Below are 27,235 nucleotides of genomic sequence, written 5' to 3' on the forward strand. Positions count from 1 at the left end.
GGAAAATTTGAGAGGGTTTTCGACGATAAAGTACTGCTACTGTCAGTAAAAGTACTGCTACTGTCAGTAAAAGTACTGCTACTGTCAGTAAAAGTACTGCTACTGTCAGTAAAAGTACTGCTACTGTCAGTAAAAGTACTGCTACTGTCAGTAAAAGTACTGCTACTGTCAGTAAAAGTACTGCTACTGTCAGTAAAAGTACTGCTACTGTCAGTAGCAGTACTGCTAGTTGCAGAGATTTTTATCGTTGTGGTCCGACGGTTAAGCCACAAACGAATGTCCGACGTCCCACCAAAAAATATTTTTTATTTTTATTGTAAGAACTGAAATGACAGTCGAAGCAAAAACGTTCACGAACAAATCTAATGGCGAAACATTCACAAAAGGCACTTACAACGGTATTGAAGTCTTACGTAGAGACATGGATGGTTATATAAATGCAACAAAGATATGTCAGCAGTTTGGGAAAGACTTTAGAAGGTTGTTGGAAAATAAGTCCTGGGAAGAGTATTATACGGCATTTTGTGAAGAATATACCAACCCGCGGAATTCCGCGGGTTGCTTTTTATATAAAATTCATGCAGGAATTCCGGATGAAATCAAACAGGTTAGAGGAACGTATGTAGACCCAAGACTTGTAAACTATATAGCAATGTGGGCTTCTCCAAAATATTGTATAGCAGTTGGAAAAATTCTGGACTCCATAGACAAGAAAGTTCATGAGAAATTAGATGAAGAAGAACTTGAAGATACAGTAGAGAATGCAAAACCTTTGTTCGAAGAAGAAGTTAGAAAAATGCATGAAAAACAAATAGAACATGAACGTGAGATATGTTCTGGTTATAGAGATTCTCCATACGAACTAGACCAATGGGAACAAGAAGATTTAAAGAGAGAATTTAGAGAATATGAACTCGCTAAGATAGCATTAGAAGCTGCAGAAAAGAAGTTAAAAGCTTGGGGTTGTTTTGTACAAAAATATTGTGAGTAAATGAACCATTTATTTTTATTGAATTCGGCAAAAATATATTTTAGGTGAAGAGGTGAGATTTCACCTCTTTTTTCACCTGTTTTTTCACCCGTTGAATTTTCATGATTTCATCGTAAATGTTTTGTCAAACATGAACGTAAATGTTTTGTCGAAACTTCATCGTAATGAGCGTAAATCAGACAAAAATAATGTTTAGGTGAAGAGGTGAGATTTCACCTCTTTTTTCACCTGTTTTTTCACCTCATGAATTTTCCCGAAATAAAAAATAAAGTTGGTTTTTTTAAAAAAATATTTTTTTATTTTTATTGTAAGAACATGTTAGCAACAACAGCACCAAACTCGTTAGTTATGAATCCAACATCTATGTTAGTAGAGATGAAAAGCTTCATTCCTTCTTCATATACTTTCGAAACAGAAATCCAGAAGATAAAGCAAGAACTTTTAACAAATAATTTAGACTGTAGTGCGAAAGATGAAACAAATGAACAGTATCTTTATGAAATGCAGGACATTATTGACCATTTACCTAAACTACCTGAAATCCAACAACAAAAGCTCACTATTCCTGAATTCGACGAAATTGAAGTCAAAGCAACTGACTCAGTAGAAATAAAGAAGTTCATACGAAAGGTAAACTATGAGTTTCTAGGATTTCATTGCAACCATAAAGTTATGGACAAAGACTGCGACATGGTATATAAGAACATCTCTGACATATATAAATCTGGGGAGTTTAAGACCTACGACAACTTTGTTTCGTTAGTTGCTGAATGTGTTTGGGAAATAAGAGATAAAGATAGTAGGGGTAAGGTATGGAACGAACAAATAAAACCCGCTATGTTCGAGATGAAGAGAGCAATTGACGCCTTAGTTGTTTTAGCAGGTAAGGTTTCAGAATATAACGCAAAAATGAACCCGCAATGTTCAAAATGTAAAGCAGCAATGAGGAAATATAACTACTCCGTCAAAGAGATAGAACGTATGCGAAACGACTATGCAGATTTAAAGAAAGAAGCAGAAAAACCAGCAGAAGATAAAATGAACATGTTAGAATTTCTGAACAAAAACTATCCAACAGCAGAAGATTTCCTTCTATCTGACGTCAAGAAGAAGTATAAAGAAACTTTCGGTATCGTTAAAACATTCGATGTACTAAAAGAAGAAATTGAAGCTACGAAACTGTTTAGGATTTCAAATATACATCATACAATTCATGTAAAACGCTTATAAAATAACAGGTGAAAAAAGAGGTGAAAAAAGAGGTGAAATCTCACCTCTTCACCTAAACATTATTTTTATTGAATTCAGCAACAAAATTCTGAGTAAAATAATTTTTAGGGCTTGTGTCAAACCGTTGAGTTTTCACAAAATTTAAAAAATAACGTTTACCATGTGAAACGCTTATAAAATAACTGAGGTGAAAAAAGAGGTGAAAAAAGAGGTGAAATCTCACCTCTTCACCTAAACATTATTTTTATTGAATTCAGCAACAAAACAGTGAAGAACAGCGAGTAGTGAAAAAACCCTGGTCGCCAAAACTCTTTATTTTTATTGACTTTTTACAATTTGAACTTTGTTCGCGTAGATATGAATTCTGAAAGAAGTATGAGGGTCTTGTATGACTTTGTACTTCTCCCATAGTTCATGTCTGTCAAACTTACCTGCCATGGACTCTTTCATAAGTTCCATGAAATCGTCTTCGGACAATCCAGGGAAAAGTATAATGTCAGTAAGTATTCTCTTTACATCCTTACTTAAACTCTTTGCTGTCTGTACACAAATGACAACTGAGATGTTAAAGTGTCTGAGCTTCTTAAGAATTCGACACATGTCTTGTTCTCTGTTCTTTAACAAAGGATGAGAAGCAAAGTCATCTAAGATAAGAAGACATCTATGAGGGTAAGTCTTCCAATCGTAAGATTGCAATTTCTTCGAAATGTATTCTATCTCTTTCTGTTTGTTTCGGAAGTGTTTCTTCTCTAATATTCTCTGCATTTCCTCATTTGGGTCTTTAAACTTAGAATTTATATACTCATTTATAGCATTGTACTTCAAAACTCTTCTTTGGTACTTCTTTATCCAATCTAACAACTCAGAGTCTTTATACATACTAACTTAGACTTCTTTATAATATCTTTTGAACGAATTGACGGTTTGGTCAAATTGACCAGAAGTACTACAAATGACAACTAACTCATAGAATGGGTTCTTCTCATCTAGTTCTTGTTGTTGTGCAGCCATTTTAAGATAAGTGAAAGTCTTACCAGACCCAGGTGGTTGCAATTAGACCTGTTATACCATTCTGAGCAAATAAGAACTTGTCATGTATAGGCTTTATCTGAGCATTTTCTAACTTCCTCTTGTTCTTCTTCAAAACATTCTCAAATTTCTTGTCAATGTCAGCAAACTTTTTTTCTAACATATTTTTAGAAAAATTAAAATTTTTATCTTTTAGAAAATGTCTAGCGATTTTCGCTATCTATATTCGAGACAAACTTTTTGACAGCAAAACATCTGTCGACCATAAAATCTTACATAGTGTAAACAAGAAAGGTGAATTTGTTCTAAAGTTCTGTTTCTGGGAATATGACAAGAACCATAAAACATTAAGCAGAGAAGTCTTTAAGTTTGTCAATGACAGACTTGTTGACAGAGATGACGCCGATTGGAAAGATGAAGTCCAACAAAAGTTCTTAGAATGCAAAGAAGACACATGCGCTGTTCTTGAAGATGAAATAGAAAACAGAATAGATGAGCTATTAAAGGACAAAGAACTTTTACATAAATATGGTTGCGCCAAATTTGACATAACTCCACCAGAGAAGAAGAAGAAGAGAGAAAAGAAAGAAAAGAAAGTAGAAGAAAAGAAAGTAGAAGAAGAGAAGAAAGAACCAGAGCCAGAGAAGAAGAAATTTGACATGTAAAAATAAAATTTTATTTTTAGAACATTTCTGGGTCAATGTCAATGTTCTCTTCCTCTTTAGGAGCAAACACTGGCTTAGACTCTAAAATCTTTTTACCCAATTTACCTTGAACTTCAACTATCTTAGACTCATAATATTCATAGTCGTCTGCTTTCTTTGGTTCATAAGGTATAACAAGTTTGTATGCTTTGCCTTCTTTAAGGTTTGAGAACCTTCTGTCAAAACTTTCTTTGACTGTTAACAAACCTTCTATGTCTAAGTCTTTCAAATTTCGCACCATTTTTAGTCACAATAGCAAACTTAACTGGTTCGATGTTCCAAACTTTGTCAAATGTAGACTTTTTCAAAATGGTAGAAGTAAACATTCAAATATGTGAATGGGTCTAGTTCTTCTTTAAGTCCTGACATGTACTTGTTGACTGAGATGAATTTCGTCATCTTTTCTATCGGATAAAAAATATTTTTTTAAAATTTACTCAGAAAAATTTTTTTTGTATATACGCCGTTCTGAACATCTAAAAGACTTTTGACATTTGCCAAGAATGTTCGTTTAGAAGCTGCCATATAACCATATTCTTGACAATATTGTTTAACGAATCGTACAATGACCTTTCATCTAATGACACAAAGTCAGTTTCATCTATGAACAGTTCATATACACTCTTGTTTGCTTCTAACAATGTTTGTCTTTCTCGGTATGTGGAATTTGTCTTGGATTTGAACTTAGAAAATATCTAATGTCATGAAATATGAGAACAAGTGGTTGTAAAAGTCAGATGTCAAAGTTTCTGCTAAGTCGTCAAAATATTCTGTATCTTGCATATGAGAATCTGACGTTCTGACAACTACATATCTTCTGTCAGAACTTTTCTAACTTCATCGGAACAGCATTGTTTGAAACCATAATGAAGTTTGCAACATTTTCACAAACTCTTTGGTCTTTATATTTTCTTTCAACAACTCCAACTTTGTCTGTTATAAGACTCTTCAAAGCATCTGAGTTCAAAACTTTTGTTGTATCTATACTTTGAAGTTCGTTACATACTATAAGTTTCATATTCTCTATTGAGGAGTTAAACTTGCCACAGATGTTTTCTAAGTTTGTCATATTCGGATTCGAATAGCCCTCTAACAGTTTGCACAAGATATCTGTAAAGAAAGTGTTCTTACCAGTTCCTTGTTTTCCAATTATAATGAGAGCAGTTTCATTTTTAGCACTTGGATGTTGTAAGATGTTTGCAAACCAACATAAGATATACTCATAGACTCTTTCGTTTCCATTGCAATATAATTTCTTTGACATGGTCTAACCAAGCTTCTATAACATTTTCTTTCCATTCTACTTGTTCGTATTTATATCCAGTGAAGATAGAATAGAAGTTTGGAGAAGGTGTATAGAACTTTATACCTCGAACTGAAAAATCTTCTAACTTTGACAATAAGATATCCCAAGCATCTAACATCTTCATGCCAACTTGTACGACTTTTATTTTCTTAAGTTTCTGTCTACATTCTTGTTCTGAAACTATTGTTGCTCTTGGTTTGTTAAAGACAACATCCCATTCTTTCATGACATAACATTCTGGGGCAGAGTCAACATAAATGACTAAACGTTTCAAATTCTCGACTGCTTTGTTATAGTCTCGAAATGGACACATATTTCTTGAATGCTTGGAAGTCATTAAAAATCTGAAACATCTATTCTGTACATTTTTATAAAAATAAAAAAAAATATTATTTTTTTATTCTTGACTTTGTTGTTCCATTTGTTGCATTTGTTGTTCTTGAGCTATTTGTTGTTGAAGTTGTTCTTGTAATACAATACTTTCACCGTTGCATCTTCCAATTCGAAACTTTCTGCCGTCATTGACAAATACATAGGACATAAAAGTTTTACAGGAACAAAGTTTGCGTCAACTAAGGTTAAGTTTATGTTTGCTAAAGTGTTTGAGTTTACTAAAGCTGAAACTCTGCATTCGAATGAACAATAGGCAAACCAGCAGAGAAGTGTTGTTTATTACGCATGAGTATCTTTTGGTCATAGTAGTTTCTGTCGACATTCGAATAACACTTTGAACCTAAGTTTGAAACAATATATAAAATAGGTGTACTTAAAGTCAATGGAACAGACATTCCTTGTATGACACCTTTTCCTGTTATAGGAAACTGTTGGTAGTAAAAACCAGATATAAGTTTTGTATTATAGCTCATATTGTTTATAGTAAACTCAGTCGGACATCCAAACATAATGAAACCTGCTCTAGTTGCAGCACATGTTACATCCGTCCTTAAAGTATTAAATAAGTCAACAAAACCTGTTGGTGGTATATCTGAGTAAGTATCTTCAAAGAAGTATTTTTTACCATTCACAACAACAAAGTCTTCTGGTGTCAAAAGAGCAAAACAGGCTTTAGTCGTCATTGTGTTTAAAGTTAGTTTACAATACCGTCCTTGAGGACTTTGTAAGTTTGTTGTTATAGAATTATATGACTCAGGGTTTTTAGTCGTAATAGTATAAACCACTATGTCTTCTGCCATTTACTTAGCAACTAAATTTTAATGAAATGTTGTGGTCGTCAAATATTTTTATGACGTCTGGGAAACTATATTTTAAGTTCAACGTCTCACCTCCTTTCATAACGTATATCTTGTCAATGACATTATATGAAACACCACAGCAAGCAATGTCGGGTTCTATTTCTTTGATGTTTATATCGTCTGCCTCTGTCAAAAGTTTCAATAGTTCTTTCAAAATTTCATGAGGTGCGATGACATATGAGTTCACTTTTACAGGGTTGTGCTCAACAAAGTTTAACATTATACCCAAAGCTTGACAAATCTTCTCCTGAGTTTTAAGTTTGTCTTTAAGTTGTTGGTAGTCATTTCGAATATCTGCAACAGAACTTAAGTCTCTGCTAACTTCAGGGTATGTTGGTTCTTTTACAGGAACTATTGTTATACCATCTTGGTCTTCGTATGGTTTCCCCACTTCAACATCTCTTTCTTTGACATTGACAACAACACTTTGACTGTTTGTTTGAGTTGGTGAATTTAACTTCACATCTGCCACCGCCATTAAACCTTTTGAAACACTCACGCTTCTATTTTTCGGAAATGACATTTTACTTAGAATAAAAAGATGGACGTATTCGAGTATCTCTTCGAATTGAAGCAGAACAAAGTTTACACACACAAACAATACAAATACATTGACAGAATAGTTCTTTATACAAACAATGGAAAATGTTATAGAATAGCAGTCTTTGCTGAACCAAAATATTTTCATAAAGCAAAGAAAGTTGGTATAACTGAAATGGTGAAAGTTCTTGAAGCAGACAAAAATATAACAACAAAAACTTACAGATATTTCTAAAGGTAAGTTTATAATACAATATTATGTCAAAACTGGCGTACTGTCAATATTTGACGGAGAGAAGTCAGTTCAAGAACAACTTACTGACCTGCTGCCAAAATCTGCTCGATGGAAGCTGTCGTTATGCCAATCTGAGGAGCCCCAGCAGGTTTCATCGAACGAATCTTCAAAAGAGCATCTTCCGTGAAAGTGCTATTGGTTTTGTAAACTTCTTTGCTTTCAATTCATCTGGACCGTCTCTGTCACCAGTATATTGTATTTGTACAGTACCAACAGTTGAAATACCACCCATAAAGTCTTCTGAGTCAGCAAATGGAATGCCAAGCCAAAAGTTTGAACGGTCTCCATTTGTATATTGAGTTTTTTGACCTCCTGTATGAGTCCATACTTTCACATATGGCATAATAGAACTTTGCATTTCAGGGTTAATGGTTGTTGTGAAGTTGTTGTTAAAGTTCATAGCATCTAATGTCAAGTTGTATGACCTCATATCTTCAACTGTAGAATATTCTTCTCTTGGATAATATTTGCCATCTATGTTTATATGATATTTAATACCAGGGTTGTAGAAACAAGAATAGTCATTTATAGTTCGTCTGAACAGTACAAACATAGTATCTGCATGTTTCATTGCAGTTGTTAAAGCAATATCCGTTCTTGCACCTGGGTCAGCACTTTGGTTTCCAACTTCACCTGCAAAGTCTTTGACAGATATTTGGTGTATAGGGAACATAAGTGGAACTGCAATATATTTGGCAGCTAAAGCATTTGAAATATCTGGGTCCAACATATAGACTGCAAGTCTGCTTTCTATTCTCTTGCATTCAAACTTTTCGCATGTAAACTTAACTGGGTCCCAAGCATCTCCAGCAGCATTGAAATAATAGTTTACTTCAGTGTTGAGGTTTGAGAAACCAAAGTCTAAGTCAACTTTGTCTTTGCAAAATTCGGCGAATGACGTTTTATTTGTTCCCTTTACGTCTGTAAGAGTGAATGGGTCTTGTGTTGGTGCAATGACTAAGTTATTTTTGCTTGGAGTAAGTTCGATAGAAATTTTTCCTGCCCAGTTTGGCAAGTATCTTAAAAACCTGAAGATGAGGAAAGATGACAAAGGAACTCTAAGTTTCAGTTTTACTTTAGTGGCAGCATTTCCATCTGAACCAGAAAGGTTAACATAAACTCCTGGAACGTTAGGGTCAAGTCTTCTTATTTTCTCAATAGTTGCATACTGGTCTGTTTGTTCTCTAGCTTGTGGTTGTACTGAGTTTCTCAAAGCGAACCATTCATAGTTTGCCCATGTTACTGTTTGAACTAAGTCAGAGTTAGAATATATCTTATATCCCATGAAAACTTCTGGAGCATATTGGTATCCGACATAGAAAATTCCATTGCAACCTTTCTTGTCAGACAACTTGGCAGAAGGTTTTATTTCAATGTCTTGTTCCACGTATAAGAATGAGTTGTCAATAGAAATAATATGAAACCTGTCGCAAGCAATATCTACTGTTGTTGAAGAACCTTCTCCAAACTCACCTACATTTCCATAAGAAACAGCAGTTGTATATTCGTAAGTTCCAGGAACTATTTCTGACCTTCTAATGGCATTGTCGCATTCGTTATACCATTCGGAAACATTTCCATTCATAGCATCCAAAACTGTTGGCGTTATATTCTGAGCGGCGTACATTTCATATGAGTAAAAATATAGAATAGTTGGATTTATATGTCATAATAGAACCCACTCCGACCAAGCTTTACTTTCTTCCTGACTGAGTTTTTAACTCTTCTTTTTCCTTCATTGCCCTCTGCTTGAAGTTGTTGCATCTTTGCATTATGTTCATCTAGTATGTTGCAAATTTCCCATGTCCTTTTTGCCTTTGGGCTCTGGTCGCCCATCTCAGGTAACCTATATCCTAGAAAGAGTTTGTCATAGTTTGTATTTGAGTCTTTGCGTATTGTTTGCATGACTCTTTCCTGAGTTTCTGGTTCAAGCTCTTCAAACAGTGCCTGTCCATATGGAATAAGCTCGTTTCCAAATATATGTTTTTGTAGCCATTCTGGTTTTCTTTCCATGTTACCAACAATATCTTTTGTGAATGGGAAAGCTTTTACCCAATGTTTCAGTCTTTCGTCATTTATTTCTGTAGTTGGTTTTATTTTGTCAAGGAACATGTTTTTCAATACTAACATTTCATTTGGTACTGTCCATTTGAGTTTTCTTAAATATTCATCCCTTCTCGGTTCATTGTCTGCAAAGTAAGTTTTTATGACATTTTGCAAACTTTCATTTGCAAGGTCATGTACAATAGGTTCTCTTCCTTCGCTCTCCCTAACTTTCTTTCTAAACTCTTCACCAAATATACCATCTCTATGGTTCTGTGTAGTTCTTTGAGATAAATGTTCTAGAACGTCAGGTGTTATATTTCCATCAGCCATGTTCATTTCATACTGGTCCAAAATATCTGCATGTTTCATATCTTTCAATGGCATTAAAGCCGCGCTGAAAATACCAGCTAAATCTGGTTCACCATTGACTTCCATTGCGTCTACAACTTCTTGGAATTGTGGTTGTAAGTTTATGAACCACCTATCTGGATTAGCTTTATGACCCCATCTCATTGTAGTTCCATCGTCTGCAGAAACAAAAGTAGGTTTGTTTCCATCTTGGTTAGGTTCTGAATGAACTTTAAACAATGTTTCATTTCTATATGTTTTCTTGAAATTTAACCTTTTATTTTCACCGAGTTCATCCGAAGATTGAACGTTAAATGCTCGTAAGTAAAAAGGGTTGTTGTATTTGTGTACATTTTCTTTCAGTGCTTCCATTCTATGCTGAATATTTTCATCTGGTGTTGGAGTCTTTTGTATGTCGGCAAACATTTTTCGATATTCTTCTACTATGTCAGCCGAATTTTTTTTAGACTCTTGGAAATATTCCATATTCTCCGCATACTCTTGTTGAGGGTCAAGATTTTTCGGCTGTTCCAAATCTTCATCTAGTTCTGTGAAGTTAGTTTCCAAAGGAAGGACTTGTTCGTTTCCTTCAGGCTCTTCTAGCTGTTGTTGCTGAACTATTTTCTTCCATGTCTGGTTGTATCTGAACTTCTTCCTGTGGAGTTTCTTGTACTCATCTGCTGGCATTTCATATATTCCGAGACCGTTTTCAACAATTTCCCTATCTACGTCATCCGCATTCATAAGCTTTTGTTCTTTCGTTCCGTCTCTATTTTTTACGCGTTTCATGACGAAAGTTGAATTGTCATTTAGCTCTGACATCAAATATCTCGGAGTAAATTCATCCATGTCATTTGGATGATATGCTATTAAATCATATCCTTAGCGAGCTTGTATTTTCCAGGTTTGAGATTATATCCGTTTTGGTGCTGAGCCATAAAGCTAAATAGGTTCGGGTCAGTATTTCCATCCTTGAACTTTCCAATAGCTTCTTTATATCTGTCACTAAAGTCAATACTATCTGGGAAACCACACTCTTCTTTAAGCATTTTTAAGAATTCTTGGTTTCCTTGTTTCTACTTCTTTTATTCCTTGCTCTGTTTGTGGTTGTTGTTGTGCAGGGTTTTGAACTGTTGGTTGTTGTGTTGGTTGTTGTGCTGGTTGTTGTTGTTGTTGTGTTGGTTTTGGTGCATGCCTGTGTCTGTGTCCATGTGACGATGTAAATGTTTTAGGTAGTCCTGGTGCAGGTGCTTCTCTTGGAGGGTTTGGTGGTATATAAGTTCCACCAGCTGGCACATATGTTCCATCTGCAGCATAATGTCCTACCTGACTTTTCGTTCTTAAGAAAGCATTTACTAGGTCTGTTTTGGTCTGTTGTAACTCTTTTTCTTGACTTTCCACAACAGTTGCTCTAACGGCGTCATAGGCACTTTGAACTGCCTGTCTCGTTGCTGCATCTGTTATTTTCGTCATATTTTGTGCTACTTCTTTTAACTCTTTGTCGAAACCTTCAGACTTCAGTTTCTTTCCAGATGAGAAGTCGTTCACTTGTTTCACCTTACTATGAAGAGCTTCGAAGGCGTTCTTAAAGTCAGCATTTGTTAAAGCTTCATTTGAACTGTCTTCATCCGCTTGTATTTTTGTCCTTATTGACCCTATAAGCTGGGCTGCTTTAGCGTTGGCTTGGGCATCTAACCAGTCATTGTTAGCTTTTATATATTCTGAGCTTTTCATTGCCTTTTGCATAGCCGCGTCGTTATTTTTACTTTCTTGTGCTAAGTTTTCATACTGTACGGTTTGGTTTTGCAACTGTAAAAGTTTTTCTGCCTTTACATTTGCTTCAACTTCTTTTTTATACTCATCGCTATCCATATATGTCTTCAGGGCTTTTTGTTTTATTTCTTCATCTTTCAGTACTTTATATTGAGTAGTATGGTTTTTCAAATTTATGACATCTTGTTCCATTTTTGCTACTTCTGCTGCTTTTTCTGACACTTTTTTCGCATATTCCTCTGTACTTAGTTCTTTCAGTTGTTCTTTCTTCTTTTTCTCTACGTTTAACTCATTGAGTTTCTTTGTGTGTCTGTCATATTCTAGTTTCTTTTCGTTTTCACTTATTTGCTTCTGTATGTCTATGTTTGACTTTTTGACATCTGTTATTTGATTTTTGAGTGAACTCAAATTCATTTGACTTTGAGGGTTATATGCTGTTCCGTCTGCAGCTCCACCATAGCCTGCCATTTTCGCTAAAAGTGCCGCTCTTAAACCTCCACTCTGTGCACCAATAACTCGGTTTAAAAGCATAGGGTTGCTTGACATTTGTTGCAACATAGTGGGGTCATTCATCATTTGTTGTTGCAACTGTTGTTGTGGTGTCAGTCTTACTATTGGATGTTTCAATGCTCTCTTCCTCTTACGTATATTCTTACGTAGCTTACGTGGCATTTTAAGTGAAGTTAAAAACATTTACGATGAAGAAGTTTCGACAAAACATTTACGAAGAAATTCATGAAAATTCATGAAAATTCATGAGGTGAGAAAACAGGTGAGAAAACGGGTGAGATGTCACCTCTTCACCTAAAATATATTTTTGTCTGATTTACGCTCATTACGATGAAATCATGACAAAACATTTACGAAGAAGTCTTGACAAAACATTTACGATGAAGAAGTCTTGACAAAACATTTACGAAGAAGTCTTGACAAAACATTTACGATGAAGTCTTGACAAAACATTTACGAAGAAGTCTTGACAAAAAAATCAACGGCTGGTCGGCTGGGGTTCGGTCCTCCTCTTGGGTCTTGGGAAAAATTCTTAGGGCTAGAAGGCACGAAGTGCCTGGAAGCCCCACTTCCTTTTTTTTTTTTTTTTTTTTTTTTTTTTTTTTTTTTTGTTTATAAAAATATAAACTCAGTTAAATTAATTTTCAAGCTTTAAAATAATATTTGTTGATCCAATCATGAAGATTTTTCAAATTTTTTCGTTAATAAAAAATGTCGATACCACCATCCAAGGGAATTCATGCACCAAGAGCTCGAAATTATCAACAAAAACATCAGGCTAACGATAAAATTGAAACGTATGCTGATATTTACTTCAAAGATCATCCAGATGCGATTATAGACACAGATCCTCCTGAAGTTAAGCTAAAAAAGCTTGAAGAGAAGCTTGGATCATTTGATTTAGAAATGAATGAAAGATTTCACGTTCTTATCCAACAAAAATCTATGATCTACATTTTATACGGTGAAAAATCCGTCGAATCTCTTAAAATACATGCAAAAATAGGACAATTATATAATGGAAGTCATAGACCACAAAGTGCACTTCGTCATCTCCAAATATCTCTTGATTTAGAAAAAGAATTTAATGTTGATGAAGAAACAGCATTATTTGTTGCCGTAGAAGTTGCCGAAGCTCATTTATCAATGAGAACAGACAATCCAAATGATACACAGACTCATATAAAGATTGCAATGGACGTATTAAATCCTCATCGAAATGCAGACGTAAAAGACAATGAACTTAAATACAGATGGTATCTTGTTAATGCTAGAACATACTCAGCATCAAAACAATACCAATTATCTATGCAACAATACGACAATGCCCAGAAAACTTTAGAAATAATAGAAAATCATACTAACGGAGCCAGAATGGCAAAATTGTATGTTGAAATGTCAGAAACAGCATCTAAAATAGACGATTTTACTCGAATGACAGAATGCACTGGAAATGCATACGAAATTTTCATGAAACTTGGAATGCAAGCTTCTGCTTCGCTTATCAGATCAAAAGTTTCATCAGATAAAGTGAAAGAAGTTGAAGATAAATACGGAACTTTAGAATCTGATGAAACTAATATGGATTACATGGCAGATATCCCTCCATTGTAATCTACCTGTTTATTTGTTTTGTTTTTCTGTTTGATTAAATAAAATTCATTAATATAAATTTAAATTGATAGTTTATATATAAATCAAATTACTTTCAAAATAATTTTGATTAATTTTTCTATTGTATATTAATAATTTCATTGAACATAGAAGAATAGTTTTTAGGTTGATATGATTCATAAACTAATCGAATCGTATTCAAACCCTTTGTCATTCTAAAGTCGACATCATCATCAATCTTAACAATGTCTCTCATTGTTTTCGTATCAAATACGATAGCCATTGAATTATCTTCTAATTTTGGCCATCTTTGGTGATCTACTGCATAAATAAGCTTATCAAGGTATTTCAGGTTATATTCAACACTAACGTTAAACGATAATTGTGTTTCTGATGGAAAATGAGGTATATGCGGGTTAACTGCGTACGCATACCAAATTTTCCATGCAACAGAGTTAGTCATTGGAAGCCAATCGTATATATCTGATCCAATAACTGCAATTCCCGTATAAGGCTGCATGTACATGATGTTATAACAAGCGGATCCAGAAACCGAGAAGAAGTACTTAGTTGCAGCGAGAATTTTTAGAGAATACGAGTAATTTGTAAGTTGTTTGTCGTTAATATCAATCCAGTTTATGTTTGGATAGCGTTTTGGAATTTCAATCCTAAATTCATTGAAATTTTCAATATGACGACCACGGGATGTAAGTTTTCTGTTGAACATTAGTCCATTTATTGGCTTAATTCCTGTTAAATTGAAATGCTTATAAACATAATCTCGTACATAAAGCGTTGAATATTGTTGTGAGCCACATTGATAATTAGGCGATACCATATGAAGTTCTCGACAGAAGTATGTTGTGTTTGGTTCCATAAATAGATAATTTCCGTATGGAATTTCTAAATGATCTATAGCTTTTTTAGCTATCTTAAGATTCCTGCGGATGACAAGTGTTGAATTCCTAATGACATCCCATGGTATGTTAAATAGCGCAGTAAGCATTCCATCATGAACAACGTGTCCATATTGCTCATAAGTGCATAATAAATATACAACCCTATCTAACACAGTATGTGAGAAGCGATATTCACCCATTTCTGGAATATGTCTGTATTTATGATTAATCATTTGATTTTTTTGAAAGATTTCGACATCATTGAAATAAACATTAGGAAATTTGTAGTATATACTCTTTTCTCTGACAATTCCGGGAACAGAGCTATCCATTGCAAATGGTGTATAACAATTTGATGTAAGAACATTTCCTGGAAAATCTGGAACTTCGTTACGAATCTTTTTGATTTGTACACCTTTAACGCTTGAAGGATCGATCTTTGGAAGTTTAGTAATATTTAAATTAATTGGAATCCCTTCTAAATAAAAAGAAACTAAGCTTGACAGCATTCCAATATAATATCCATATATGAATATCAAGACAATTAAAGTTATTAGGTTCAATTTCAAAAACGCCGAGGATGGCCCGGCATAATTCCATTTTATCAATTCGTATCGGCTTTTTATAATTACTGTTAATAACTGAATAAATCAATAATTACAGTATGAAATTTATTAAAAATTGTTTACAAATTTGCAAGATAAAGAATTTTTTTGACTTAGCGGAAACGTATTTAAATTCTAATAGAAAGATAGACAATAATAGTAAATTCGGACAAAAACAAGATAAATTTAAAATTCTATTACAATTTTGAGTATAACTTGAAAAATTAAATAGTTGTAAACTTTGTTTAAGATATAATTTTTCAAGAATCAACTCAAGCATTGAAGAAAAGAGTTTCATCATATGTCGGAAATTGAGACGAATGTTGGTTACAAATAATCGGTGTTTAACACATGTGAATGTGAATGTGCTTGATAAGGATTTTTTTTGATATTTGGCGAAATTTAAGCCTTTCATTGCCAAGTTTCAAGGATGTTATATAACGATTCTTTAAATTTGAATAAAATTGTCCAAGCCTGGATGCTTAGTTCCTGGTTTATGCAATGTATCTATATTACTGCTTGAATTCCAGAAAGTCTGATCAATAATCCGATTCGAATCATCAATTGCTTTTGAAGAACCTTAAATTTAATATTCCAAGTTATTTCAAATATACATGCTATTGCAACTATAGTTCATGCTAAACGTAAATCGTTATTCAAAAATTGAATAAAAATAACGTCAGTTCGCACAATTTTATATGAGTTTTAATTCCAGGTGTAATGCATGAAAATTCGGTTCAATTCATTTTTGACACTTTACATATCGGATGTATTATCTAAGAATTGTATTATAAAATAATAATTTTGTGTTTTATAAGTTTATTTGTATAAATTGATTCAAAAAAATGGAAAGACAAGAAGTGGATCTGCCAAATGAAAATCAGATTTATATTACGGCATATATATTCATAATGTATACCTCTTACCCTTTCATTCCCTCGAGAAAGTTCAAAAACTTGGGTGCAATCAGAACTGATTGCACCCAAGTTTTTGAACTTTGTATAAGGAATTGTTGGCTATGATGTACTGATCATGAATCAGTACATCATAGCCAACAATTCCTTCGCAAACAGCGGGAAACTTTGTCTGAATAGTTTAACATTCAGACAAAGTTTCCCGCTGTCAGAGAGGGAATGGAAGGGTAAGAGGTATATATTCATAATGTATACCTCTTACCCTTTCATTCCCTCGAGAAAGTTCAAAAACTTGGGTGCAATCAGTTCTGATTGCACCCAAGTTTTTGAACTTTGTATAAGGAATTGTTGGCTATGATGTACTGATCATGAATCAGTACATCATAGCCAACAATTCCTTCCCAAACAACCCGAAATTTGTCTGATTCCACACTAATTTTATTAATTTATCTAAACTTTTATCCTCGTCTACAATTTAATCATCAATAATTATTTCTTGTTCTATTTCACTATTATATATATATATATATTTATATGATTTGATTTAAAAAAAAATAAATAAATAAATTAATAAATCATTTACTCAAATATATCAAAAGTTTTATTTTTATATATAAAGATAACTACTTTTAAAAAATACCTTATATATTTTTGCCATGTAAACTATTTTTGCCATGTAAACTCTTCACTTTTGTCAAAAATGAAGTGAACCGAATTTTCATGCACAACACCAGGTATATTGATTATTATAATTACATTGATTCAGTTAATGATGAAGTATCTAAATGTACATACTCAAACATTCAATCATTAACGCAGAGAGATTTCAAAAATATACAGGAAGACGTAATCCAAATTTTATCGCGTTTTAATTTTGATGCAGTCGTTTACAATCCGACAGAAATAATAAAATCAGTATCTTCAACAACAAAACACTACTTTAGCAATGATGCGGCCTTATATTTAAGTAAAATATGGCCGCCAGTTGTTAAAAAGTCAAATGAATTTATTCCAGAGATATTTAATTTCTTTGTCGAAATAGCTCACCAGCTTGCAAATCAAGATGTTCTTTTCAAATGGATTTCATGCGGTATTTTTTCCAATAATTGGTCCAAATGCGATCCTCAGATCCACACAATTGTAGCAACAAAAGGACTATTAGAAGATGATCCGAATACATCTATATTTTTTCAATTAACAATAAGCGGAACAGCCAACGTTTATAATATTAGAACTAATGAACTGTCGAAGATTCCAAATATTACCAACATAGATATAGATGAAACTAAGGATACAGTGTCATTTTACAACAAAAATGATAAAAAAGTTTTTGGTTTTATTTTGGAAGACAATTCATCAATTAAATTCTGGCCAAGCTTACTCCGTCGCGCCGAATTTAGACAAAATCCATTTTTATCACCTCCACAAGGTCCATATCCTTCGGTTTTCTTAAATGATTTTGCAAAACTCGTCGTTAAACCAGATTCGACGATATCTCGTGCATTACTTACTATGATTAATGGTGACCAAACCAAAATGCGAGAGATACTTCCTCATCTTTATAATATTTATATGCGTTATCACTCCGTTCTTGGCCTATTCTGCCTTGTTGTTATCCTTGACTTAGAGTATAGCCTTAACAAGATTCAATATCTGTCCCATGAAGGTTCTTTGACTCATTTACTTTTTGAATTAATTGTAGGTAACTGTTCTGCAGAATTCGACGAGCAATTTCTCAACAAAATCATACAGTATCTTGATAAGAATAAGAATCTCGACTTAGAAAAGCAAGATCCTCAAACAACTGTTACATTCTTTTCAACATGCGAATATGTTCTGAACTGCATATCATTCATACCGAGCGAAATACGTCTTATACTTTCTGTTATTAAAAGCTACTGTTCTTTGGTTGAAAATAATCGATTCAAAATTTATAAAGTTATTACCTCATTGTTTTTGAATCATACAGTTAGAGAATACGTACGAAAGGTATATAAAGACGATGTCGGCGCTTTACCTTATCAAATTGTTTTCCATGTTTGCAATTTAATTTCCAAAAGGAAAATTACATTTAAAGTAACCCCTGAATGGGAAAAGAGAATTCATGAAAAGGTTTTTCCAAAAATTGATCGTTTTGCGGTTTTGATTTCAGAATTTAAATCAAAATCTCAACCACCGACCAAAAGAATCACAGAACTGGAGAAAGAAATATCAGTTAAAGCAGTTGTCAACTACATCAACTTAAACTTCACAGTTTTTACGAAGATTGTCGAAGATTTTTCAATTCCAACGAAATACTACTCAACATGTCTAGGCTGGAATCTGAGTGTTGCAGTTTCAAGGATGTTCGTGTGCTTTGGAGATGACTTGCAAATCGAAAACATCCAAAAAGAATTAACTCAAAATCCTAAGAAAGAAGAAAAAAAGTAGTTGAATCGGAATCAGACAGCGAGAAACCTGAAAGGAAGATGAGCTTAAACATGTGCGTGAACGTTTTTTCAGAATCAATTCAAAGTACTGCTCCAAGGAAACCCAAAAAGAAGAAGACAGTGAAAAAGAAGAAGATCACATACGTTTACGTTAACAAGAAGGTATACAGACACCGAACAGTACCTAATCTTAAGAAATAATTCAATTATATTTTAATTTTGTTTTGTTTTTATGTTAAATATTAATATTTTACTTATTGTCTTCGATTTTTCACTACATAAAAAACATTTTAATTTTTATAATTTTTATTGAACTATGAAATACAGAGTTTTTGAAAGAATATATGAAACTTTCTATAATATGCTTATTTGCCTATCAAATTTAACTTCCAATTAATATCTGATTCAAAAATTATTTCTTTAGTTAGAATAAATGAGTTTTTAAAATTTCACCAATAGAATTGAAGATATTTACATCAGAGGTATGCGTTTAAGGGTGCACTTACGCCTCTATGACATGACCTTCAATTCAGATGTTTAAGGTTAATTTTCAATGACGCTTCGCGCCAGTTGTCAAAAATTTGAATTAAAGTCAGATGGGCGCAAGTGCAGCTTTAATTTCTCTCGAAATTTGAGATTTTTTCCCTTAAAATTATTCTTCACATTATTATCATGTATTTCAGCAGTTGAAATAATTTAAATGAAAATAGTAGTTGTTTATTTAATATAAAATGTATTGAATGATAGAATAGATAAACGAAAATGGCTTGAATTTATGTTTGATCTTTGGATCATCTTCAAAATTGGATGGTTGATATCGAAATGTGATATTTGTTGTGAAGCTAACTTGTTCTGATGATTCCTGTTTATCATTCATTGAATTAATTAAAAATCGATGTTTACCATTGTTAACACGTGATATTGGGATCTTCAGACTGAATGGTTGATAGCATTGATTATCGAGATCAACGTGTGTATCCGTTTGATCATCCATATTTTCAATGTTACAGAAAATATGAATATTTTCATTACATCTTTCGTCACGAACTACACCCGAAATATGAACATATTTGTCTGTGTCTTTATAATAGACTTCTTTTCTTTCATTATTTAAAGTTATTATTGGTTTGTTGTATTTAAAAATAAAATAGTATTTCCTCACAACTGATGTTCTTTCTGGAGTTTCAACAGCTTTTAAATTAACTATATATCTATTTTCAGGTAAATCGCTTGGAATTCGAATATATAACATATCTGTTTTTTCGATCTCATTACCCATTTGAAATTCCACTGAACCAGTGAAATATGTTTGTTCAAATTCATAATCAACTTTCAAAGTATCTACAATGTTATAATCAATTAATTTGATTTGTATTTCCAAATCATTTTTAAGATTTTTTGTGTAAACAGGAGGATTATATTCATTATAATCAAGAATTAGAAGATCTGGATCATTAAACTTGAAATCAAATTTAATAGGATCTAGTGTTTGAAATTTATTAAAAGTATCTATTGCTTTGATTTTTATGGTATGAGTACCTTCTGAAAATGTTTGATCTAAAGGTATATTCATTGTGAATTGTTTTGATTCAGTTATTGACTCTATTTTTATTGTTTCATATAATTTGAAATTAGTTGATGAATCATATGCATATTGTAATGAAACATCACCAAGATTTGTATCTGTTAATGTACCTGATATTGAAATTAACTGATCTTTGTTCTTATAGTATTTTTCATTTGGATTTTTGGTAATTGATAAAACTGGAGTTGACAATTGAATAGTGAATTGCATGACTATTGGTAGACATCCAAAAAAGCTATTATAATCTTGACAATCATAATAATTACCATTGTAATAACCATTATAAGAATTACAATCATAAATATCAAGTTGAGGATTAAATCGATTGATCATAAGTTCATATGATTTTTCGTATGCAAGTTGTTCAATTTTAATGTTCACTGTATATGATTGGTAATTATTGTTTATTTCTGGAGGCAATTCGAATGTTTGATAATCTTGAAAACCATAACCGTCACTGGATATGGCATATTTTATCCAACAGGGACCGCCTCTTGGGTCCTGATAATTTAAATTAATGGTAAGGAAGTTATCAACATTATATATCAATATATGCTTAAATTCATTTATTTGAAGTTGAAGATAAGGTTCATATCGGAGATATAACTTTTGATGTTCGGATTCTTTGTTTAAGTCATCAAATACATAATAAGAAATTAAAAATCGTTCTTGACACAAAAACCATGGTGGAATAAATATTGTGGTTAACATACATTTCCAATTTGTATCTGTAATCTCATGAATGTTTTCTATTGTTTGCGAATATCCATCATATCCATTATAATCTGGGGAAACAGTATATTTAAATGAAATTTTTCCAGTTCCATCTAAATCTCTAATTTCATATTCAAGATTTAATTGATACTTATAATTTATATAATCAGCCGGATTACTTTCTGTTGATTCTTTTCCAAAACGAATTTCTGGCTTTGAACTTCTACATTAATTGTAGAAATTTTAAAGTAATATTCTCCAACTTCAAGTTTTGAAATATCAAAAGTAAACTCTCTAAATTCTGTTTCTAATGCTAATGAAATATTTTCTTTTATATTAATTAATGAATTAATATTTTCTGTTCTATTAATTCGATACGATATTTCGAATATTTTGTCGACATAATAATTAAATGAAACATTAACTTTAAATTGCATATCAATTCTTTGTTTAAATTGATGCTTTTGCAATGGATCTATTTCTATTCTAACCACTCTTTCAATTGTGAAATTGAAATATTCAAAATGAGAATAAACTTCTTCATTATCTTGATATTTTATGCATCTGAAATAAATTGAGTAATTTCCTATTGTATAGTTTTGAATAGAAATATTTACACTAAAATGTCTTCGATATTCATGATCTGATAAAGTAGTTTCGTTTAAGAAATATTCTGCGCCTTCTGGATTCTTTGATTCATTATATTCCTTAATGTAGAATAATTTAGAATTACCATATGTAATAAATTCTCCAGAGACATTAATAAATTGTGTGCCTTCGTAATATGTTTTATTGTTATAATCAAATATAATAAAATCTTTGTCTTCGAGTATTTTTCTCTTCATTTTTTCTTTGTTAATAGGAATTCGAGATATTGAACTTGTAGTGTTTCTTTCAGTGTCGAAGAATCGAATAAACAGATTTTTGGTGTTCAAATCTTTTGGAATTTCTAAAACAAGAGAGTTATTTTTTTCTAAATTTATCATTTTCGTTTGGAGAGAATTAAAAACAAAATTTTCATTTGTAAACAAATATTCAGCTAGAAATTGATGACTCAAAATGTCCATTGTTCGATTTTAACTTCAATATGATTAGATGTAATGGAATTCCTAATGTTTATATCTTCATCAAATTTATAATTTTCCAATGATTTAAAAATTCGTACAGAATCGATTGCATTTGGCTCAATAAATCTTGTATACCGTGTTATGATGATTTCATTGCCTGAAACAGTGAGATGCACGTTGGTTTCATCAACATTATAAATGGTCGTCTCTTTTTCATTGTAAATAGTAAAGTAATGCTGGCTATATGTAATATTATAGAGATTAATGTCGACAATGATTCTGAATTCAATTGAAAATTCGTGTTTGGCTTCATCTTTGTTTTGAAATAACAATGAGAACTCATTATCCTTATAAACACCATTGATATCAATTTCATTAGTGTAGTAATGATCAAAGGCATCTGAAGTAATATCATATATGAATGAATCAACTTCAAATTTCCCTGTTACTTCGACGTTGAGGTGGTTTCCCAAGGTGGCTTCTTTAAAGTAGGATAAAAACATCTAGCGTTAATGAAAAATTCTAAATTGAGGCACTCCAATAACTAGAGGAGGCTATTCATTGAATAAAAATAATTTATTTTTATCGAATAGTCAAAATTTAGGACTTGCCATAAACTATTCAATTTTCATAAAATTTGACGTTGTTAAAATGGTAGATGGAACAAAGCAAAATAGTCATCATGACCTTTATACTTTATGATTATTGCCTAATTCATCCTTGAGTCCTTATTTCAGACAATTCAAAATCGAGAGAAAGTCGGATGTTATTTATATCCACATTTATTGAAGAGTAGAAGTGTATTTTTTAGAGACCAGATCAAAATTGTTCGTTCATTACACTTTTTATATATCTGAATTTAAAAGTTTTAATTTCATACAGATTATTGCTTCATTCTTGTGTTGACACGCCATATTATGGTTACACACGGAATATACAAGGTGACTTGGAATGAATTATATTTTAATTCTTCTTCAGATTCAAAACATGAGTTGATAGGAATTTTATTCCAGCTTCACAAAAATTTATCAATGAATGTCTGCATGAATTTATAAAATTCCCCAGCTTAAATATTACTACTAATGATAAATTCATAGTAGTGAAGTCTGATAACTAAACTTTTAAACCGACCACTGCTCCCCCAAAAGGAAATCTAAGGATGAGCACGAGAGTTCATAAAATACATGAACTCATGAACAAGCCTATCTGGAAATCATAAGTAATCCTAACCATGAAAAGTCAGAAAATATTGAACATGTCAACAAACAAAGGGGATTTTCAATAACAGAAACAACGAAGTTTATTCCAAAGATGGGAACACAGAAAACGGTAACTATAATTGGCCTATAGCAGATATAGTTATAGAGATTCTTGTTGAAATTGAGTTTGTTATTGGTGCCACATTTTTTACAAATGCAAGAAAATATCGCAGCAAGAAAAATTAGCAGAATCAGCCTTAGAATAAGAAGTCCAACCAGATTGAGCCCAGGATTATGATCAAAATAAAGATTACACTGATGCCTAATCCAAAATTAATCTTAAATTCACTTCATTCTTGCATAGATGCAAAACAAATTGCATTTTTTTTCCCTAACAAAATCAGATATTAAATGATTATAAAGTGAGAAAAAAAGAGTAAAAAGAAGACTATTCAATTTCATACATAACTAATTGAAATTAAACAGAAAGCTTTTACTAACAACAACAAATATTTAAATAATTATCCAAAATCATTTACAAGATTTGCTCTAAGAGAAATAGACATCTCCATTTGTGCTATTCTCTGTTTCTTTCTCCATGCTATCAAAACAAATATCAATGTTGATACAACAATGACAAAAATAATTGGAATTAACAAGTACAAATTATTTTTTTTTTCAGCGAACCATTTCTCAACAGAAGGGAAATAATCATAGTAAGGCATGACAACATGATCAACAAGTTGATTATCTGATTGGTTATATGTTATATTATAAAATACATTCGGTTTTTTCGTATAAAAACAATTTCTCATATAAATATTGATTCCAGAAACAAAAATAATATCATCCGAAACATCAATTGAACAATTAAATAAATCAGTAGTTTCGCTATTAATACCAGCTATTACAGACAAATTATTATTATTAATGATGCTGAAATTGGAAAATCCACTGTTTGAAATTGACAAAAATTTGTCACAATGAATAAAAGTATTTAATAAGTGTACATCTAAAACTGCATTGCAAAATAGTGATTCACCAATATCTGTGTCTTGTTCACTTAAAATATAAACATTATCTTTGCCTATTGAATTTGAATAGTTTACATTAACCGTTAATTGACATTGAGCGTAAATTGAAACCAATTTTGTATTTTCGCTACAAATAGTTGTTTGTTTGACCTCTGCCTTTGAGTTTTCGTCAGAAAATATACAAAGAAAAGCTCCAAAATATCCTGAATTTTCAAGACAACAAATCTTTGAGTTTTTATAGTTAATATCATATCCAGAAACATATATAGCTCCAGAACTTGTAAGTGAATACTGATCTCCTTTGATTTTCCGAAATGTTGATTCATTTATCGAAATTATTTTGGAAATGTCATTAATTGATATGACAACACCACTATATTGATTGGAAATATCATCAAATCGACAGTTTTCAATAGAAATCTGTGAATAATTTATTGATGAAATAATTCTTGTGTTTTTAATGTCTTTGAATGCTTGTACTTTATTAATTCTGACAAAATTGCAATATGTATGAATGAATTCATCATGAAATGCTGATTCTGTTACGTTTTCTTGAAGAATATTGGAATAATTTGTTTCATCAAGGATACAGTTTCCAAGTTTGATACTATTCTTAACACAAACTAAGAAACAATCTTTAAACTGAGAATCTAAGATTATGACTCTTTTTAATGTATAAATAAAAATTGATTTGGGGTAAATATGTAAAAATTGGCACTTGGTATAATAAAAATTGGGATACGTATAATGCTCTATTACGTTTCGGCCTGAAAAATTCGAAAATGAAGAAAAATTTACCGAAAATGTTCTCTGTGTAGCAATGAGTGCAGATGCATCGTATTTTTTATCTGTCATATTCAAGTGGATAATCGACAATGTGTCACTGGAGATTTGTACTTTGTTATTAATCCCGTATTCAACGTTTGCATTGGAATCTGAGTAGTAGTTTTCAATATTTACGTCTGATGAATTGGTAATATATAAATCAGCTCCGGCGATTGATTCGCATGACATTAAGTTACAATTTGAAATTTTGGTGTTATCTGAAGAAGATATGTAGATGGCTCCACCATAGAGCAGTGATTGGCATTTGAAAAAGCTGCATTCCTTAAAACCTAATGAATTTAAATGGTTATCTAAAAAAATTGCGCCTCCTTGCATCACATCAGTGAAATGAGAGATGATCGAGCGAGTTATCAGTACAGATGTATATTGCAAGTATATTGAACTTATACGAACTGACTTAAAATCTAATTGGAGGCTTGAAATTGCTTTTATTTTTAATTCTGAAATTTTTGGAGAAATAATTTTTTAAAAATTTCTAAAAAAGCATTATTATCTGAAACTCTAGCAAAAAACTTGATTTCAATACTAATTTTTTTGTGATGGAATTTCGGTTTTTGAATACAATTTATCATGATAGCATATTTATATTAACGAAACAAATTGATATGCGAAAAGGTTTTTTTTATTCGATAACTTTCAACCGTTTTTTATATCTTATTTTTCTGATGAATGTTTTTACAACCTTTTATGGCTTAGCACGCCTTCAATATTCAAATTATTTGAACGATATCAATATATCTTCATGTAATTTCATCTCTATTAACGTCGGTTTACAAGGAAGTGCAATCATTGGTGCAAAAAAAATTTTACGTAATGATATATATATTACAAATTGCTTCTTTTCAGATAATATAATTGAGCACAATTCAGCGATTTTCACATGGCAAGTGAATCATACATATCTCTCTAAATTATCTTTCATTAACAATAAAATTGCCAAACTTGATGGCGAAATTTTAGAATTCCACGAAGCAAATACAGATGTTACAGAATTTTCTCACTATTTAGCTTCAGTTGACGATTATTCTGACAGAATTATTTATTCTTACAATTCTTCAGTTAACTTTCAAGGATTAAATCTGACAACATGCCATATCGAAAATTCTATTATAGAAATAAGCGGAAATTCTGTATTTTTATCATTTTCTAACTTTCAAAACTGTAATTCCAAAACAAACTTACTTCTAGCGAATACAATTAACAATAATATAGAAAATATCGTAATAATCAACTCATTGATTCAAAATGTATTCGTATTTCCTTTTCCCGCAATTGTTAAAAATATTTTTATGAAAAAATCCTTAATGGCAGAATTATTCAAATCAACTCAAAAAATCACTTGCATTAACGGTTATTTTGATGTCCCTTATCAAATATATGGCTTCGAAAACGTTAATTTTATTAATTGTACATATGACAAGAATATATCTATTGTTCCTTTCGAAACAAAAGTTGTTTATAATTTACCATGTTTATCTTACATGAAAAAACATAATTATTCGATGAATAACACGATAATAAATGAGAGAAGTAATAATTTCGATATTACAGACATTTTCAAAGTCGAGAAATGCATCTTTTCTGAAATTTCTTCCCAAACAAATGGCGGAAGTTTTTATTTTCTCGGTTTCAATTCAAAATTATCAATTTCTGATGTAATTTTCAACAGAACACAAACATATTCCATATCAGAGAAATGCTATGGTGGTGCTATCTATGCTTTTGGATATAATTCGGAATTTGTTTTCACAAATATTATGGCAATAAATTGTCATGCTTTTGAAGATAATTTTGCACTTTTGCATACAATTGAATAGGGTTGTTAGATTCCCGACGATAGGTGTCTTGGAAGATTTGCCTGGTGTCATCATAGTGTCTTTAAATCAAAAATTTTATTTTAGAGTTAGTTTTATTGATTTTTCAATAAAAAACATTTCTAAAACAAGAAAATAAAACGATAAAATATTTATATTTTATATAAGGATCTTATATATTTAAAATAAATATCATTTTATTTTTTTCATTGGTGTCTGTCAAACCATAATACACTATTCAAAAATTCAATGTGTCTTGCGGTTTCAAAAGACACCTTCAAATTGAACGATAGCACAGACACTATTGAATTTTACCCATTTTATTTAGTTTTTACCCTTTTTATTTTTAAGAATTAATGACTGAAACAGCCGTTTTGCTATGACCTCAATCACTTTTATTTATTATTTTAAATATTATTTAATTTTATTATTTGAATATGCCAACTTATATTTGAGAAGCTCAATTTGAGACCACTTAATACATTGAAAT

General features: G+C 31.6%; 12 protein-coding genes and 3 pseudogenes across 15 annotated transcripts, besides 4 other annotated features; 5 read left to right on the top strand and 10 right to left on the bottom strand.

Annotated features, from left to right (window-relative positions):
* Window positions 1-12,628: part of a mobile genetic element that runs on past the window's edge.
* Window positions 329-948, top strand: TVAGG3_0433510 (uncharacterized protein; the record flags this gene model as incomplete). The annotated part of the gene is made up of 1 exon (XM_051233871.1): window positions 329-948. A coding segment is annotated over one exon (620 nt), but the record flags the coding sequence as incomplete, so codon positions are not given.
* On the top strand, window positions 1,355-2,221 carry TVAGG3_0433520 (organellar and viral DNA polymerase type B; the record flags this gene model as incomplete). The annotated part of the gene is made up of 1 exon (XM_051233872.1): window positions 1,355-2,221. One exon carries the CDS (start codon window positions 1,355-1,357, stop codon window positions 2,219-2,221), a length of 867 nt encoding a protein of 288 aa, XP_051103602.1.
* On the bottom strand, window positions 2,540-3,232 carry TVAGG3_0433530 (annotated as a pseudogene). Its single transcript has one exon. A coding segment is annotated over exon 1 (693 nt).
* TVAGG3_0433540 (uncharacterized protein) lies at window positions 3,532-3,915 on the top strand (the record flags this gene model as incomplete). Its single annotated transcript, XM_051233873.1, has 1 exon — window positions 3,532-3,915. A coding segment is annotated over one exon (384 nt), but the record flags the coding sequence as incomplete, so codon positions are not given.
* Window positions 4,673-5,371, bottom strand: TVAGG3_0433550 (annotated as a pseudogene). Its single transcript has one exon. A coding segment is annotated over exon 1 (699 nt).
* On the bottom strand, window positions 6,458-6,991 carry TVAGG3_0433560 (protein of unknown function, DUF4106 family; the record flags this gene model as incomplete). The annotated part of the gene is made up of 1 exon (XM_051233874.1): window positions 6,458-6,991. The coding sequence occupies one exon, from the start codon at window positions 6,989-6,991 to the stop codon at window positions 6,458-6,460; it is 534 nt and encodes a 177-aa protein (XP_051103604.1).
* TVAGG3_0433570 lies at window positions 7,369-8,078 on the bottom strand (annotated as a pseudogene). Its single transcript has one exon. A coding segment is annotated over exon 1 (710 nt).
* Window positions 9,285-10,168, bottom strand: TVAGG3_0433580 (protein of unknown function, DUF4106 family; the record flags this gene model as incomplete). Its single annotated transcript, XM_051233875.1, has 1 exon — window positions 9,285-10,168. A coding segment is annotated over one exon (884 nt), but the record flags the coding sequence as incomplete, so codon positions are not given.
* Window positions 11,611-12,187, bottom strand: TVAGG3_0433590 (protein of unknown function, DUF4106 family; the record flags this gene model as incomplete). Its single annotated transcript, XM_051233876.1, has 1 exon — window positions 11,611-12,187. A coding segment is annotated over one exon (577 nt), but the record flags the coding sequence as incomplete, so codon positions are not given.
* A 108-nt stretch (window positions 12,629-12,736) lies between the features above and the next one.
* On the top strand, window positions 12,737-13,639 carry TVAGG3_0433600 (tetratricopeptide repeat domain domain-containing protein; the record flags this gene model as incomplete). Its single annotated transcript, XM_001300722.1, has 1 exon — window positions 12,737-13,639. The coding sequence occupies one exon, from the start codon at window positions 12,737-12,739 to the stop codon at window positions 13,637-13,639; it is 903 nt and encodes a 300-aa protein (XP_001300723.1).
* Window positions 13,640-13,757: 118 nt separating this feature from the next.
* On the bottom strand, window positions 13,758-15,047 carry TVAGG3_0433610 (glycosyltransferase family; the record flags this gene model as incomplete). Its single annotated transcript, XM_001300721.1, has 1 exon — window positions 13,758-15,047. One exon carries the CDS (start codon window positions 15,045-15,047, stop codon window positions 13,758-13,760), a length of 1,290 nt encoding a protein of 429 aa, XP_001300722.1.
* Window positions 15,048-15,926: 879 nt separating this feature from the next.
* Window positions 15,927-15,971: a mobile genetic element.
* Window positions 15,972-16,041: 70 nt separating this feature from the next.
* Window positions 16,042-16,482: a mobile genetic element.
* Window positions 16,483-16,724: 242 nt separating this feature from the next.
* TVAGG3_0433640 (uncharacterized protein) lies at window positions 16,725-18,683 on the top strand (the record flags this gene model as incomplete). Its single annotated transcript, XM_001300720.1, has 1 exon — window positions 16,778-18,487. The coding sequence occupies one exon, from the start codon at window positions 16,778-16,780 to the stop codon at window positions 18,485-18,487; it is 1,710 nt and encodes a 569-aa protein (XP_001300721.1).
* A 294-nt stretch (window positions 18,684-18,977) lies between these two features.
* Window positions 18,978-19,104: a mobile genetic element.
* Window positions 19,105-19,207: 103 nt separating this feature from the next.
* On the bottom strand, window positions 19,208-20,782 carry TVAGG3_0433660 (uncharacterized protein; the record flags this gene model as incomplete). Its single annotated transcript, XM_001300719.1, has 1 exon — window positions 19,208-20,782. The coding sequence occupies one exon, from the start codon at window positions 20,780-20,782 to the stop codon at window positions 19,208-19,210; it is 1,575 nt and encodes a 524-aa protein (XP_001300720.1).
* Window positions 20,783-20,943: 161 nt separating this feature from the next.
* Window positions 20,944-21,630, bottom strand: TVAGG3_0433670 (uncharacterized protein; the record flags this gene model as incomplete). Its single annotated transcript, XM_001300718.1, has 1 exon — window positions 20,944-21,630. The coding sequence occupies one exon, from the start codon at window positions 21,628-21,630 to the stop codon at window positions 20,944-20,946; it is 687 nt and encodes a 228-aa protein (XP_001300719.1).
* Window positions 21,631-23,540: 1,910 nt separating this feature from the next.
* On the bottom strand, window positions 23,541-25,358 carry TVAGG3_0433680 (uncharacterized protein; the record flags this gene model as incomplete). The annotated part of the gene is made up of 1 exon (XM_001300717.1): window positions 23,573-25,099. One exon carries the CDS (start codon window positions 25,097-25,099, stop codon window positions 23,573-23,575), a length of 1,527 nt encoding a protein of 508 aa, XP_001300718.1.
* Window positions 25,359-27,235: the final 1,877 nt, after the last annotated feature.

Source organism: Trichomonas vaginalis, chromosome V, assembly GCF_026262505.1.
Source record: "Trichomonas vaginalis G3 chromosome V, whole genome shotgun sequence".
Lineage (NCBI taxonomy): Eukaryota > Parabasalia > Trichomonadida > Trichomonadidae > Trichomonas > Trichomonas vaginalis.